The following is a 14,680-nucleotide window of genomic DNA, read 5'->3' as shown; positions in this document are numbered from 1 at the left end:
TATATATATTCGAGATGAGCGGATCTTTTGAAATTCAAATTCACTGACTTTGGCGGATTTCTCTCCAAATATCTTTTTTGCACGGAAAAAAATTGCACAAATCTCAGTACTTGAAAGTTTGTAATTGCTCGGAAAATACACATATGGGAGAGGAGGGAAAGAGACCCACTGAATATAAGAGTTTATGCTCTATAGTAGAGAGAGGACCCCGCTGATCACAAGAGCTGACACTCTATAGGAGAGACAGGACCCCGCTGATCACAAGAGCTGACACTCTATTGGAGAGACAGGACCCTGCTGATCACAAGAGCTGACACTCTATAGGAGAGACAGGACCCCGCTGATCACAAGAGCTGACACTCTATAGGAGAGACAGGACCCCGTTAATTGCAAGAGTTTAAACTGTAGGTGAGAGAGAAAGACAGAGACAGAGGACCCTGCTGATCACAAGAACTTACATTCTGCCGCAGAGAGATGCATAGAGAGGACCCCACTGATCATAAGAGCTTATACACTACGGGACAGAGAGAGACCACAAGAGCAGACACTCTGTAGAAGAGAGAGAGGACCTCACTGATCACAAGAGCTGACACTCTAAAGGAGAAAGAGAATCCCACTGACCATAAGAGCTTACACTTTACTGGAGAGAAAGCCAACCCTGCTGACTATAAAAGCTTACATACTACAGACGAGTGAGAGAGGACGCTGTTGACCATAAGAGCTTACATTCTACAGGAAAGAGACAGAGAAGTCCCCGCTGACCATGACCATTAAAATTACAGGACAGAGAGTTCTCATGTGACTCTGGAAATGTAAAATGACTCTGCCATACAAACTGGGCTCCTAAGGGAAGTGCTGATCTGTGATGGCCTAGATACTGACCACCACTGTACAATGTATGAAAATCTACTAGATGTCACAACTGCAATTTGGCTTGGACTGGCCCATTGGAGAACAGGAAAATCCTCTGGTGGGTCCCAGTGAAACAGTAGGCCACGACTCTCTTATGTGAGCAGTGCTTGGCACGATATACTTGAATCACTATGTACAGAGAAAGGCAGCATCTTATTAATTTATCAATCTACCCACTTCTTTGTTATATAAATTTGTGATCAAGGATAATGTCACTTTTGCATGTAACTAAAATGTGTTTAAAGTGGGGTTGGTTACTGATGGGTCCTTGGCATCCCAGTTCGACACTGACTGCATTGCTTTATGGGGAGGCTTGTGCAGGTACACAAATGCAATATAGCCCACTCTCTGATTGTTTAGAAGTGTAGTACATGGAGTTGTCAAGCTTTTTTTGTGAACCACAAATTGAATCTCAAAATATTTGAATTTGCATGTAGTCGCACATTTCAGGAAATTTGCCTCAAGCTCGATCCTCTGCACATCGATCCGCTCATCTCTCATATCTGTCTCATACCTTCTGTCATCTATATATCTATCTTATATGTATATATCTATCACTCACTATCTGTCTAGCTAAATAGTCAAATTCCTCTTATATTCCGAAAAGTCTGTTTCTCCAAAATTTGTTTCCAGCTCAAAACTGCAACATGAAATTTCACAAGATCAGAAGCAGAACACTGAACAAAGAAAATTATTTATGAAGCTAGTCTGATTAATAAAAACTTCTGTTGTATTTAGGATTTTTTTTTTAGATTTTCTTGTTTAAAGAGTTGTACCATGAACAAAGTACATTTAATCAAGAGATCTTGGAATAAAAATAAATAAGTTCCACCATTGGATGTGTTAAAAAAAAAATGTTCCTGTGCTGCGATAATAAATGTGTCCCTGCTATTTACTATGTAATGGCTGCGTCTGACCATACAGAGACATGGTAAAAAAAGAAAATTTTTTCAGCTCACCACAAAGAAGACAGCTATAAGTCCGATCGGTGCACGGAATGTGGAAACAGGATCCCTCTGCAGCAAAGCGTAATATGGAAAAAAATTCCAGCATCCAGATCAGTAATTAGATTAAAAAATTTTTTATTCCTTTATTCCAAAATTTAAAAAAATCATAAGATTCTCCATCATGATAAGAGACGCATCAGGACGTGTAGTTGGACGCGTTTCGGACAAAAAAACAGTCCTTATTCTAAGACAACGTTGTCTTAGAATAAGGACTGTTTTTTTGTCCGAAACGCGTCCAACTACACGTCCTGATGCGTCTCTTATCATGATGGAGAATCTTATGATTTTTTTAAATTTTGGAATAAAGGAATAAAAAATTTTTTAATCTAATTACTGATCTGGATGCTGGAATTTTTTTCCATATCATACAGAGACATGGTCTGGTCATACAACAGCTACTGGACAGGCGCCGAAGCAAAAGAGTATACAGATAGATATCAAACTCATTATGGTAAAGGCCCCATTACACATATCAATGTCCCAACGATCCCACCAACGATCCGACATGGATGGGATCGCTGGGACATCGTTAGCTGATCGCTGGTGAGCTGTCACATAGACAGGTTCACCAGTGATCAGGACCAGCGAGCAAGCTGGTCTCCAATGTAAACAGGGGGTATCTAAGAGCCTCGCGGCTCTTAGATCCCTGCTGTTTACCTTGGAAACCAGCGTCGCTGATCGCTGGTCACTTGCTGCCACACACAGCGATGGGCGCTGGCCAGCGGGAGACCAACAATCAAAAAACGGTCCAGGACGATGGAGCGCGATCACTGATACCCGGCAGGGGGGCCGGTCGCTGATCCATGTCACACACAACGATCTCGCTGGCGATATCGCTGTGTGTGATGGGGTAGTAACTGTATAACATTGTTAACAATTAGGAGAAACAACAAGATAATATATGATACAGTTTTAAAAATTCTAAAAATATATAATTTTCCTTTCTTACAGGCATGGTCAACTTCAGTGAAGTAACAGGTTATCCTTTAATTCAGCACTGGACTGTACGATCTGTAATGTACCATGTTCGACTCAACCAACCCACCATCTCCCAAGGTAAAGCCAGCCAATATCATGACCTTCTTCTCCCAACAAACGATTGAACGATTTAACTTTATGTAGTCAATGAATCTTTATGACAATGTCTTAAAAACTTGGGTCTCTGTATATTTTGTGCCCCATTTATTGAAAAGTACAGTATTTTTTTTTAACCTTCGACTGTCTGATGTCTAAAAATGGATTGTTAGTTGAAATGATTGAATCTTTTGAAATTAGAATTACCCAGCTTTGTGAAATTTAAAAAAAAAATGTAATTGTCAGCTAATCGATTCACCATGAATCACAATGATCACACGGACTTTAATTGCTCAAAAAAGATGTGTAACACCCGGAGGTCTCCTAAGACTGTATTAAACCTCGTTCAACCTTTGGAAGCAAACACAGCTGTAGAGAAGTCAAAGTGATCTCAACAAGTCTAGTTCTACATAAACAGATGGTAACTGGTGGTAACCAGCAGGCCGTTTAACAACACACGGCAATAAAATAATTTTTAGCCTTTATAAATTGTAAAATTATTCCAAAAATTATCCCTTTTTGAGGACAGATGTCTGCCTTTCTCGCGTTTACTCACGGGTGCTATACACATAGCCTTTTAAATAAGCTGTTGTCCGAAAATAAAAAAAAAAGCCAAACCTTTATTGTTTCTTAAATTAAGAAACTATAGCTTTTTTCAGGCCATCCAAAAATTATACCTATTTTGAAATCAGCAGCAGGTTCGATGTGAAGAAGCTATGTCTCGTTAACAAGCTTTACAAAAATGATTCCTATTATTTTTGGGATCAGCTATAGCTTTGCCATTTACAAAATGAAGAAATAATGGCTTTTTATCAAATATCCCCTTTTTGAGAGCAGGAACATGGTTGCTGTTTTGAAAGTGACGAAGCAATGGCATATAAAAAGCTGAGCAAAAATTATCTCTTTTGTGAAATCAACATCAGGTTTATTTACCCAAACAAGGTGTGGTTTGGTTTCCAACATCAAAGTTATATAATTATAGAGCACAATGGACAGCGAGAGAAGTGTATGGCTATCGTAGCCCGGGCAGCATCAGCACAGTACGGATATAACATGATGGACAGGCAAGAGAAGCATCAACTGGCAGGGGGCATTAGCACCGGCAGCAGCTGAGCAGTGTAGAACCCAATGGAGAAGCAATAAGATGTTTTGTCTAATCTAATTAGCTGAATGAAACTCAGCACTGATCCATACCTGATCAATTTTGACAAATGTAAGATTTTCCAATCTGGTCTTTCTGGGTATAACATATCTACCTAGCCTTGCCGAATTCCCTTTCAGACAATGCACTGGGGGAAGGACATGAAAAAATGCTCGTTGTAAACTGGGCCAGTCTTGCTATTAGTTCAATATGCTGACCCAGAAATCTAGGTATGACCGGGCCTGGCTGTTCAGGTGAATCATCTCGGTATGCTGAATTGTTTCAGATTATCGCAGTGCAGATAAGAGATCTGGTCATTCATGTCACACATACTATAATCACTGCTGCCTTGGCTACTTGTTTAATAGCTCTAGCATAGACGGGGGACCATTGGCTCTGCAGGGAGAATAGAGGGTTCTCTTAGTCAGCCATGCAATCGGCAAGCTTGGTTGAGCAGGGAACAGATCTAAGTATCATGCCAATTTTTACTTACTTTTTGGAGCTGTAAAAAAATTTGCTAATTTCGCCGTCATATGGTTTAAATGCATGGCAATCCAATAGTCACTTACTTGCTTAAGGGTTCAAGCAGTCAAGCATACAGCTTGTCATGCTTGCTAGCACCACCGGCAGCTCTATTCTTCATTTTTCCACACCCTACTGCAACTGTTAATCATCATAGTCAGCATCATCTTCATCATCGGCATCAAATTAATTCTGACTGTCAAGCTTGTCCTTTGCCTTTCATTGATAAATCAATGTCCTCCTCCTTCATCTCTTTCTGCATGTAACATTGACTTTGAGGGCTCCCATCAGCCCTAGTGTAGCAATTAACATGCACAAGTTACTGATTTTTCTACATGACTTGTTAAATAAGAGGGGGTAATGTTGTTTAGGCCACAGTTCTCCCTATTTGCAAATTTAACATCCTCTAACAGCCTTTAACTGAGACAGTTTAATAGTCTCACTGCTTGTACAGTTAAGAATCACCTATTGTGATGATTAAACCTTCTTTTCTCCAGACATAGAGAATGCCACTTTACCACTGAAAGTTGGGGGGGGAAATAACATTAGTAAGATCTCTGTATTGTCCATTCACAATGTAATTAGCTCAACCCTAAAATTCAGTTTTTCCAAACTTGGTAACCATTGTCAAGGTAATGCAGTCCATCCATTCCCATAATAAACTTGGTGGCACTTTTCTGTACCTATTATGTCTTTCTTACACACCTGGGACAAAATTGTACACAGTATTCTACGCTTCGTCTGACAAGTGACTTGTATTGAGGCAAAACTATGTTCTTGTCATGTGCATCTGTGCCTGTTTTAATGTATTCCATAATTTTATTTGCCTTGGCAGCAGCTGCCTGGCATTGGCTGTTAAAATTTAGTTTACGGTCTTGAAATATCACAAAGTCTTTTTCAGCTGTATTATTTTTCTTGAGTGTTTACAGGTAGAAAAAGTGATTAAATGATACTGCCATACAGGCTTCCTTAAGCTATCTCGAAGGAATATTGGCATTGAATCTCTAAAATAAGGTGCAATGCTTACTGTGCAGTTTTCTGAGAGATTGTCAATACATCCATAAGAACAGAGTGATTGCTCAGACTTTAATGATACCTCTGCTATGACCACAGCTGACCTTCTGGGTCTAAGGCTTTAAGTGTGGAGCAAGTTCATTATACCTTGACCAATCTGAAGAATATTTTAGAAGATATAAAAATAATGCATTCTTTATGGAGTAGTCCTAAAACCACAATCAGTGAGTGAAAATGTCAAAGCCGCTAATTGGTTCAGCCCTGCCTGCGTATGTCATGTAACCTGGCCTGCTAAGACTTCTTGATGAGGATGTGAGTTATTTGATGCAATAATCCCACTCATTAAAACTGACCTTGTGTTCTTGGATGCAGGAAAGGAAAAATATCACTAGGAAAAGGGCTGATCAATTGTAACATATTTATTCTAGGCAAAAACAGGTTATCTTTATTTTTTACAGATGCAAGTTTTGTGGCCACGTTAATGAGCTGTTTGCACTAAAATAAATAAAGATAAAAGTCACTTCCTAAAGGTTTCTGTATGTGGCCTTTTCTGTGAATGAGGAATTAACATTTAACTCTACTGTATATTTATAACAAACTTATTAAGATATTCCTGAAAAACCATGTTGTGTTACACTACTGTAAACAATCTAACCACATACAAAAACTGTAAGGTTACCTTTAAGGGAACCTATTACCAGATTCCACCCCTTTTATGATTCTCTCTACATTGTATGTTAGGAAAGACTTTTCTAACCTGATAACTTTTTTGCATTCAAAATTATTCAGCCCCTATTGCAAATTTGGTATTAAGTATGGCACTCCAGATTCATCAAGTACGCTGAAGGTCAAACTCATCAAATACCTGGACTGGCTATGGGTTTGTTGACTAAGACAAGAAAATGGTCCAAAAAGTTAAGAGAAGATGACACGGAAAATGACACAAAAAGATGTCAAACTATCAATTCCCGGTATCACTGTTCCCTCTCCAGTTACCAGAAATTGAGCAAAAGCAGAAAAAGAAATGTGCAGGCAACAGTTCTCTTCTGCATCAGACAAGAAGAGACACTGCTTAAAACCTAGGAAAAAAACAATGAGCAAATACCCTTCAAAAAGTAATTAAATAGTATTAGGACATGGGGTACTTAGTTGATACAATTTTGATCAAAAGATCATAAAAACCATCCCACTGTGACAAGTTGTACCCAATCAAGATTGTCTCCAACTCTAGTATCTTACCTCGCTATGTGCCAGCAGGCCTCAAAATAAATGGAGGCCAAACAGGACCCAGACATGACTGCTCAAACACTTGCCCATGGAAATCTAAAAAAGACAAGATGTAAAGCAAAAAAGGGGCATGCCCCCATATGTACACAGTACAAGAAACTAAAGCAAAATCTAAACTATGTGCCAGCACACTTGTTGGTCTGAATGCATGTGTAGGTCTTGCTTTGTGTGATAAAGATAAGAAAGGATGGCACTCACCATTCTATTGTGGAAATTCTTTATTGATTAAAAGGCATTGGCTCGGGAGGAATGTACAGAGGGTGGACCACCCTCTGTACATTCCTCCCGAGCCAATGCTGTTTAATCAATAAAGAATTTCCACAATAGAACGGTGAGTGCCATCCTTTCTTATCTTTTTCACACAATCTGATTTCATGTTTTTCATTGAATTGAGCATCCGTTCTGATGGTATCATAATGGTCGGTCCAGGTGTCTGATTTGTGATTTGGATGGCAGTCAAGGAACTGCTTTGGGGTTAAGGAGCAGTGCCGAACCCTCTCTTTCATTTGGATTAGGTCTTGCTTTGGTTCCTTGTACTTTGTACACGTAGTCCCCACTTTTTGATCTCTGCATCTTGCCTATTTAGCTTCACATGGACAAGAGTAAAACAGTGAGGTCTAGGTCTTTCTCTGCCTCCATCTATTTTAAGGCTTGTCGGCACATAACGAGGTGAGATACAAGAGTTAGGGACCATCCTGATTTGGCACACCTTGTTGGAGTGGGATGGCTTTTACGTGCTTTTAAGCAAAATAGTGTCAACTAATTACCCTATATTATTTACATGTACTATTACTATTTTTTACCTTCTGTAGAGTATTTGCTCATTATTTTTATCTTAGGTTCTGTCTCTTAATGGCCACAGTGTGAATGTGCATCTACATATAGCACTTATACCAACAGGTGTGCTGGACCATTTTTCAGTTTTAGTTAAGAGACATATTTTAGTAAACTTTTGGCTCCACGAGATACTTGTAAAGCCTAGTAACCTTATTCAGGTGTTACTAACTTTTTATAAAAAATATGAGACAGTAGTTAGCAGTTTGGAAAGTTTTTTTCCTATTGTTCACCATAGTGAGAAACATTTAAAGAGGTAAAAATTGTAACCGGTTGCCTTTTCGCCACTTGTAGATATTAGTAGAATTATAGCTAATCTTTACTTCACCAGGAACAAAGCATAAGTTTGTAATCCTTGTCCTGTATCTTATGACTAGAGATGAGCGAATTTGTTCGGATTCGGTTCTGAATACGATCGGCATTGAATATTGTTTTTGCAATATTCGTCAAACACAGCTGAACGTCATTAGGGTCAATGGGAGTAGAAATCACCGAATATGTTCGGAACAGATCATGAAACATACATTCGGCATGAATAGTGTTCGAATATGGCACAAATATGTCAAAATCAGATTCGGGGACAAAAATCGAACAAATTCGCTCATCTCTACAAATGACGAGGCCAAAGCAGAGTGAATCCCACCTTACTCAGAACAATTTACGAGCTCGCTCTCCCATAAACCACACTCATGATGGTCCTTGGGGACCACTATATGTTCCTTCAACATCCGATATGTAAATGCAGAAGGGGGAAACAGAGTGCACAATAGGGTGATACCCTACGGAGGGAGCGTAGGAGAGTGCTGATTACGCTCACCTGATGGAGTTGTGATAGGCATGAAGAAAAACAGTGGCTGTCGCCTCGTGGCAGGTGGATAAATCCTCCAGGAAATATTTGATCCAGTTGGATGAACACGTAGCGGGGCTGTGTTGCTGGAGTAAATCATTTCTTCAGAAATGACAATGAGAAATTTCTTTTTTATTCATTTGACATTTGTTTTTTTCACTTGATAAAGATGCGTTGTGAATAAAAAAATCTTTTTCTCATCTTCAACATCTGAAACATTTTATCTGTTTCCCCAGAGATTAAGGAAGGATTTTTTCAAGGTTTATTTTGCCAGTTACTTAAAATAACATGCACAGCTAAGTTAAAAAAAAAAATCGCATTTATAGGAGATCATGAACTATAACAGATTTTTTTAGCCAATTGTCATTGCCATGATATTTTTGAAAATTATGTAGTAACTAGTGATGAGTGAGTATACTCATTGCTCTCGGGTTTTCCTGAGCATGCTCGGGTGACCTCCGAGTATTTTGGCGTGATCGGAGATTTAGTTTTCGTCGTCTCATCTGCATGATTTGCGACTTGCAGACAGGCTGAATACATGTGGGAATACCCTAACAAACAGGCATTCCACACATGTATTCAGCCTGTCTGCAAGTCACAAATCATGCAGATGAGACGACGAAAACTAAATCTCCGAGCACGCTAAAATACTCGGAGGACACCCGAGCATGCTCGGGAAAACCCGAGCAACGAGTATGCTCGCTCATCACTAGTAGTAACATAAGAGTTTATTTACCAAGACATCTTGGTCAACCCAAGTCTTCAATTGCTGAAGTGTGGACGTTACAGGGTGTACCAAATGGAAATGCAACTAGAAAGAATAAGGCAGTACTGTATTATCATATTCATCCAAACAGAACTTGCCAAAATCCACACAATTGCCACTGAAAATAACCCCATTTAGAAGAAGGAAACTGATTTTCAGTTTCAAAAAATTTCTTCTACAGATCTGTCATGTGGGAATCCACCTATATTTACACCGTTGTGTTAGTATGGGTTGATCAGGAAAGTTAATTGCTGGCCAATTGTTAAATAACATATGTCTTATTTTTCACATAGCAGAAGAAAGAAAGTAGTGTTCTGCGCGGCAAAACTATAAAAACCGAGGTCCCGATAGAACAAAGTGTTTCCGACAGAAACTTGATGTAAAACACTTTGAAAAGCGATAAAAATATTTAGCACTACACGAAGTGGAGCAAAAATTTTGCATCTTTTTAGCATTATCACGCCAGTGTTGGCCAGCTACGGCAAAATGGACATGGCGAAGACCACTTATCTAATTCATGACGGGCTGTGGCATGCCTTGAGCCACAAATCTTTCTGCCGTCCATGCGTGGAGTAAGATTTCTGGTGAAGCACAAGTAGGCATACGTCACTTCTAAGATGCGCTTCATTCATTAAGAAGCTTGGGCCTCTTAAAGACCGAAGCACGCCCCTCATCAATACCGGCGTAAACAACGCCAATCTTGATAAATATGGGCCCAAATATTCTACCTATTGTTGACAAAGATCCACAGCAATATAAGTTTAATGTCCGTGGTTTTGCCACGCGGATCGTGCAATGTGAACAGTAGAAGCCTAACTGTAGCACTGCTGCCTTCATTTAGAGCGATTGCGTTCGGTAATATGCCTTTTTTCATCCCGTGAAATTCTGTTTGCAGTAGTTCTTACTTTTTCTGCAATATGAGTATTACTCATTTCTGGGAAAATATAGACAATCTTTGAAGAGATCAGAATTTCATCTTAAAGCATTTATCTGCTCTGGTTTTTATCTGCCATTTATTGTGAACATCTGATCTTCAGACACAGATTACACATCACATTTCTATCTTCTGTTTATTGGATTCTGTTCCAGGAATAACTTACATATCAGATTAGACAATAAAATTTTAGTTTATGTCAAACTATTTCTTGTTTGCTTTTCTTCAAAGTGTCAAAATGTTGCTGGGAAAAGGTCAATTTTATCACTTTTACATACTGCAAATGTGCAGAGCAAGAAATACAAATTCTATCCAAACAATCTTATCAGAATTACTAAAGACTGGCAGATCTAGCAGGCGGAAAAGTGATAAAACAATGGTCCCCCAGGTTCCACCACAGGTCCAAGTAGAATTTTTAAGGACTGGCAGATCTTGCAGGTAGAAAAGTGATAAAACAATGGTCCCCTAGGTTCCACCACAATCCCTAAGCTGAATTAAAGTCTGGAATTTTCTAGTCTGTGTATTTATAACTATTTTAATTGGACCAATGGCAAAAAATGGAAATGTCCAAAGTTATAAGAAGAGCTATTCTTTAAGGGTTTGTCCAGTTTAATGGTTAGTTCCATGTTTAGAACTTACCATCTACAGTATCTTCAGGTTAGGTGGAAATTTGTTGATCAATGAGGGTCTAATGTTTGAGACCTACAAGGATCTTGAGAAAAAGTCTCTGAAGTGCCTCATCTGAGTGGAGCTGTGGTGGGACATTGGCCCCACTTCTCCATTCATTCTCTTTGGTACTACCGAAAATAGTCATGTACAAAGCAAACAAGGTAAGCACTACAAAGATCTAAGAGATCAGCTCACCAAATACTCAAATAGACAATATAAGTAGCAAAAAAACAAGAAAGATAAAAATTATGGCGAGGGTCACCAGTAAAATATAATGATAATACCCTTCTGCTGTGCTAGGTTGAAAATGACTATAAGGGCACATCTCTAATGAGAAAAGTTGATAGGACACCATTTATAGTAAGCAAAAATGCTATACAAGGCATCAATTATATATAAGCAATGCACGATACAAACTAGAGATTGATCACTAATAAGAGTATATAGATTCTACATATAACTTGTATAAACAAAACACCACGGATGATGAATGTAGTTCATCGATGCAAAATAGCACAAAAACATGGGTATTGGATAATCCATAGAGATTTATGGTCAGACGATACAACTATTGTATTAAAATAAAAATTTGTGCTAGATCAAGTATAAAATAATAACTCCACTTGAATAAACATGCTGTATAGATAACAGCCACCCCTACCTGTATATACAAAACAATAAATGTAAAGAGCAGTGCCCATGAGTGGATTAGAGGTAAAATTTTTACCCATAAACAGTGCAAGAAATAAAAAAAAAATATGAAATCAGAACCAAGAGGTGTATGATCTCCAGGGAAATGGTCAGATGAAAACTAGACCATGGGGAAAAAAAAGATTATCTTACTGAATCATCAAAGCAATTTCTCCATAATTCTGGAGTAAATTGCTTTAAAAAGTCACAAAATTTTGGCACAACTCAGAGTTGGCGTTTGCATCCCAGTCTCTCAAAGCTCAAAATAGGCAGAGCTGGGGTGTTGCAGGGATGTGATGCTCATTGCTATGGCATTCCATATGCCATTGGACTGATGTCAGCCGAACTTGCCAGGAATGACGGAGATGATAAAGAATTTGGCATTTCCAATTTCCGAATGCTGATATTTTTGTTTTCCCCAAAATAGGCCACAATAAGAAAATTTCAATAGTGGCTCTCATAGAGAACACAGCATCGCTCAACAGAGTTACCTTTCTCGTGATTGGAAGAGTCAGAAGAGATAGTTGTCGGAAGATTGATCATCTGCACCATCATTCAACTGACAACTATCTATTGTGAATGGAAACCCTTACTGCAAGGCTTCTCTACAGATGACATCTGTCTGTTCTGTAAAAGTCTAAGTAGTAGGTCTTTTGATATGAACATTGAGATTGTACCTTTCTGACAAGTAGAGTTTGGCAAACACAGGCAACAACTATAACAGTAAGTCCAAGTCATTAATATTTGGACGTGTACTTATCTTTGATCAAATTCTATTGGCATAAACGTGTTTCGAAGTCTGACCTCTTCCATGAATGACTTCTAAATTGGATTAAATTAGTTGGAGATCAGATGACCCATCTAAGATCTCCCAGGTGCCAGATTTTCTTCATATTGAACGGACATTTAAAAGGTCTGACAGATAAATCTGCTGCTCTGGGATTGCAGCAGTCTGAAGTATAGCAGTTTATTATCGACTGTATTGGATTTCTATAACAAAGGTTAAATGTCCAACAATCCAGAAGATGTTAGTGGCTACAGGTAAAGCATTTCTAATGATATGGTAGAAAGGTTCTGCTATATGTAGATATTATTTTGTACTGATGTATTTTCATTTATCTTTTACATACTCATACATTTTTATGATGATTTATTTCACTTGTCTCAAATTTTGTTCTTTTCCCATCAGCGTTCACTCATACCCTTCACGCTCTAGATGGAGCTACTTCCCGACTGGAATTCATGCCACTATTAGAACAATTTGGAAACCATTATATTCAGGAGGCAGTGTATGGATTTGAGGAAATCTGCTCTATCTGGTATCCCAACCGGCAAGTACAGAGGCAACTGTGGCTTGAGTTTGAAGATATAAGCAAAGGTAAGAAATAGAATTTAGCAAAAAGATTTGGAGCAAGACCCTTATCTAGTGATCACATTTGTACTTCTTGGCTGCTAGACCAGAACACTGCGAACCTCCTACTTCATGCAGCATCCCAAGAGTCTCTCCTTGTTGGTGGGCCTCTGCATTGTACTGATGGCACACATGGTGTCATGTGATAAAGCCTCTGGACCAGGGTCCTGCAAATCTTTTCACTCAACTGTAGCTAGAGATTTTGTGCAATTTAAAATTTTGTTTCACCTTTTCACTTCTTACACTGTTGTATATGTCCAATCTATTTTGCCTACAGATGCAAACTTAAATCAAAGGTTTATAGAAAATTTGTGTAACATTGCTGTTCCAATTCAAAGTACATGAGTTGCCACTGTAAATTGTGTATACTCACTACGATGACACCCTACTGAATAGTGCAGGCTTGTTTTACATTTGCTACATTTGTATTTAATCCACATATTAACTTGGTTCTATTAAGACTTTCCTTTTTTCCAATTCCTTGGTTGCCCACTAGTGCACATTGATTACATTTGAAACTACAATCCAAAATATACAAAGCTGTCAACAAGCTACCCTCCATACATCTGTGCCCTAATCCTAATTGTTATACACATAATCCTAAATACCTAAAATATAATTAGAATGACCATCTTGAAAAACTTTTCCCTTCTTGTCAAAAATACCCGGTCATCAGGCCCTGGATGCTGGGATGGTCTCATGAAATTAGCCCAGGCCTTTGACAGTGTACTCCTGTCTCTGCTCTACTGTACCTGGTGTGTGTCTTACTCACCTCTTCTCCATGGTTGGGCAAGGAAGTTTGCTCACTGCTGCTAGTGTTGTCTGATGGGAATTTTTTCAACAGAAAAAAATTATAAAATTATAAGGAGGGTCATCCATTCATCCACAGACCCTTGAAAGGCAACAACTGGCGGGTTTGATTCAAATATTTTGAAAGTGTAGCTGATGTTCTCCAGCCTCCTACTGTTGTGAGTTCATTCTCTGGTTCCCCTTCTGGACTCCCTCTGGTGGTGTCGGGAGATGGTGCGGCTGGTTTGATCGGTGGAGATCTGCCACCTGAGAATGAGGATGACGATTGGATCTCAGGATTCTCAGATTGGATTTAAGACAGCCGACGCCCTGTTCAGTTGCTGGTGATTCCTTCTGGCTTGTCAGCTCTTGGTTTTCAGCTCTGTTCCAGTCATCTAAAGCTAAGTTTTTCTGCTAATGTTCACACTTGATTTTGTAGGTCTATTCAGTTTTTTGTGTGGTCTGCCAGCCCCGGCTGGGGGCTGAGCTGAATTTCCACTCTTATTTATCAGTATTCTGCCAATTGGCTTTTTGGCCCTTACTAGTTCAGTCTCTTTTTGCTCTGTCTCAGAATATTTCAGAGTACTGAAATAGTGGGAGAAGTCTAGTGACTTCAGGATTAATTTTGCTATCAGAAGTGTTGGACATTATTTTTGTAGGGTTTTTTGCAGGTTGCAGACAGTGTCTTCCCTTTCCTTTCCTGTCTAGTTAGTTTGGGCCCCATCATTTGCTCAGCCTATTTTCCTGCCTGTGTTTGTGCCTTCATCTTATTTCACCGTCAAT

General features: G+C 39.0%; 1 protein-coding gene across 5 annotated transcripts in view; it reads left to right on the top strand.

Annotated features, from left to right (window-relative positions):
• The window catches only part of ASTN1 (astrotactin 1), a 577,374-nt gene that overhangs the window by 494,665 nt on the left and 68,029 nt on the right, over window positions 1-14,680 (top strand). For all 5 annotated transcript variants that reach the window (XM_073571288.1, XM_073571291.1, XM_073571289.1 and 2 more), the window contains 2 exons: window positions 2,871-2,975; window positions 12,887-13,075. In XM_073571288.1, the coding sequence (XP_073427389.1) occupies window positions 2,871-2,975; window positions 12,887-13,075 (294 nt within the window). The remainder of the gene's footprint in view (window positions 1-2,870; window positions 2,976-12,886; window positions 13,076-14,680) is intronic.

Source organism: Dendrobates tinctorius, unplaced genomic scaffold, assembly GCF_039654945.1.
Source record: "Dendrobates tinctorius isolate UK_male_01 unplaced genomic scaffold, ASM3965494v1 ptg000029l, whole genome shotgun sequence".
In the NCBI taxonomy this organism is placed as follows: domain Eukaryota; kingdom Metazoa; phylum Chordata; class Amphibia; order Anura; family Dendrobatidae; genus Dendrobates; species Dendrobates tinctorius.
Note: the sequence above shows the minus strand (reverse complement) of the source record. Positions and strands in the feature narration are given on the sequence as shown.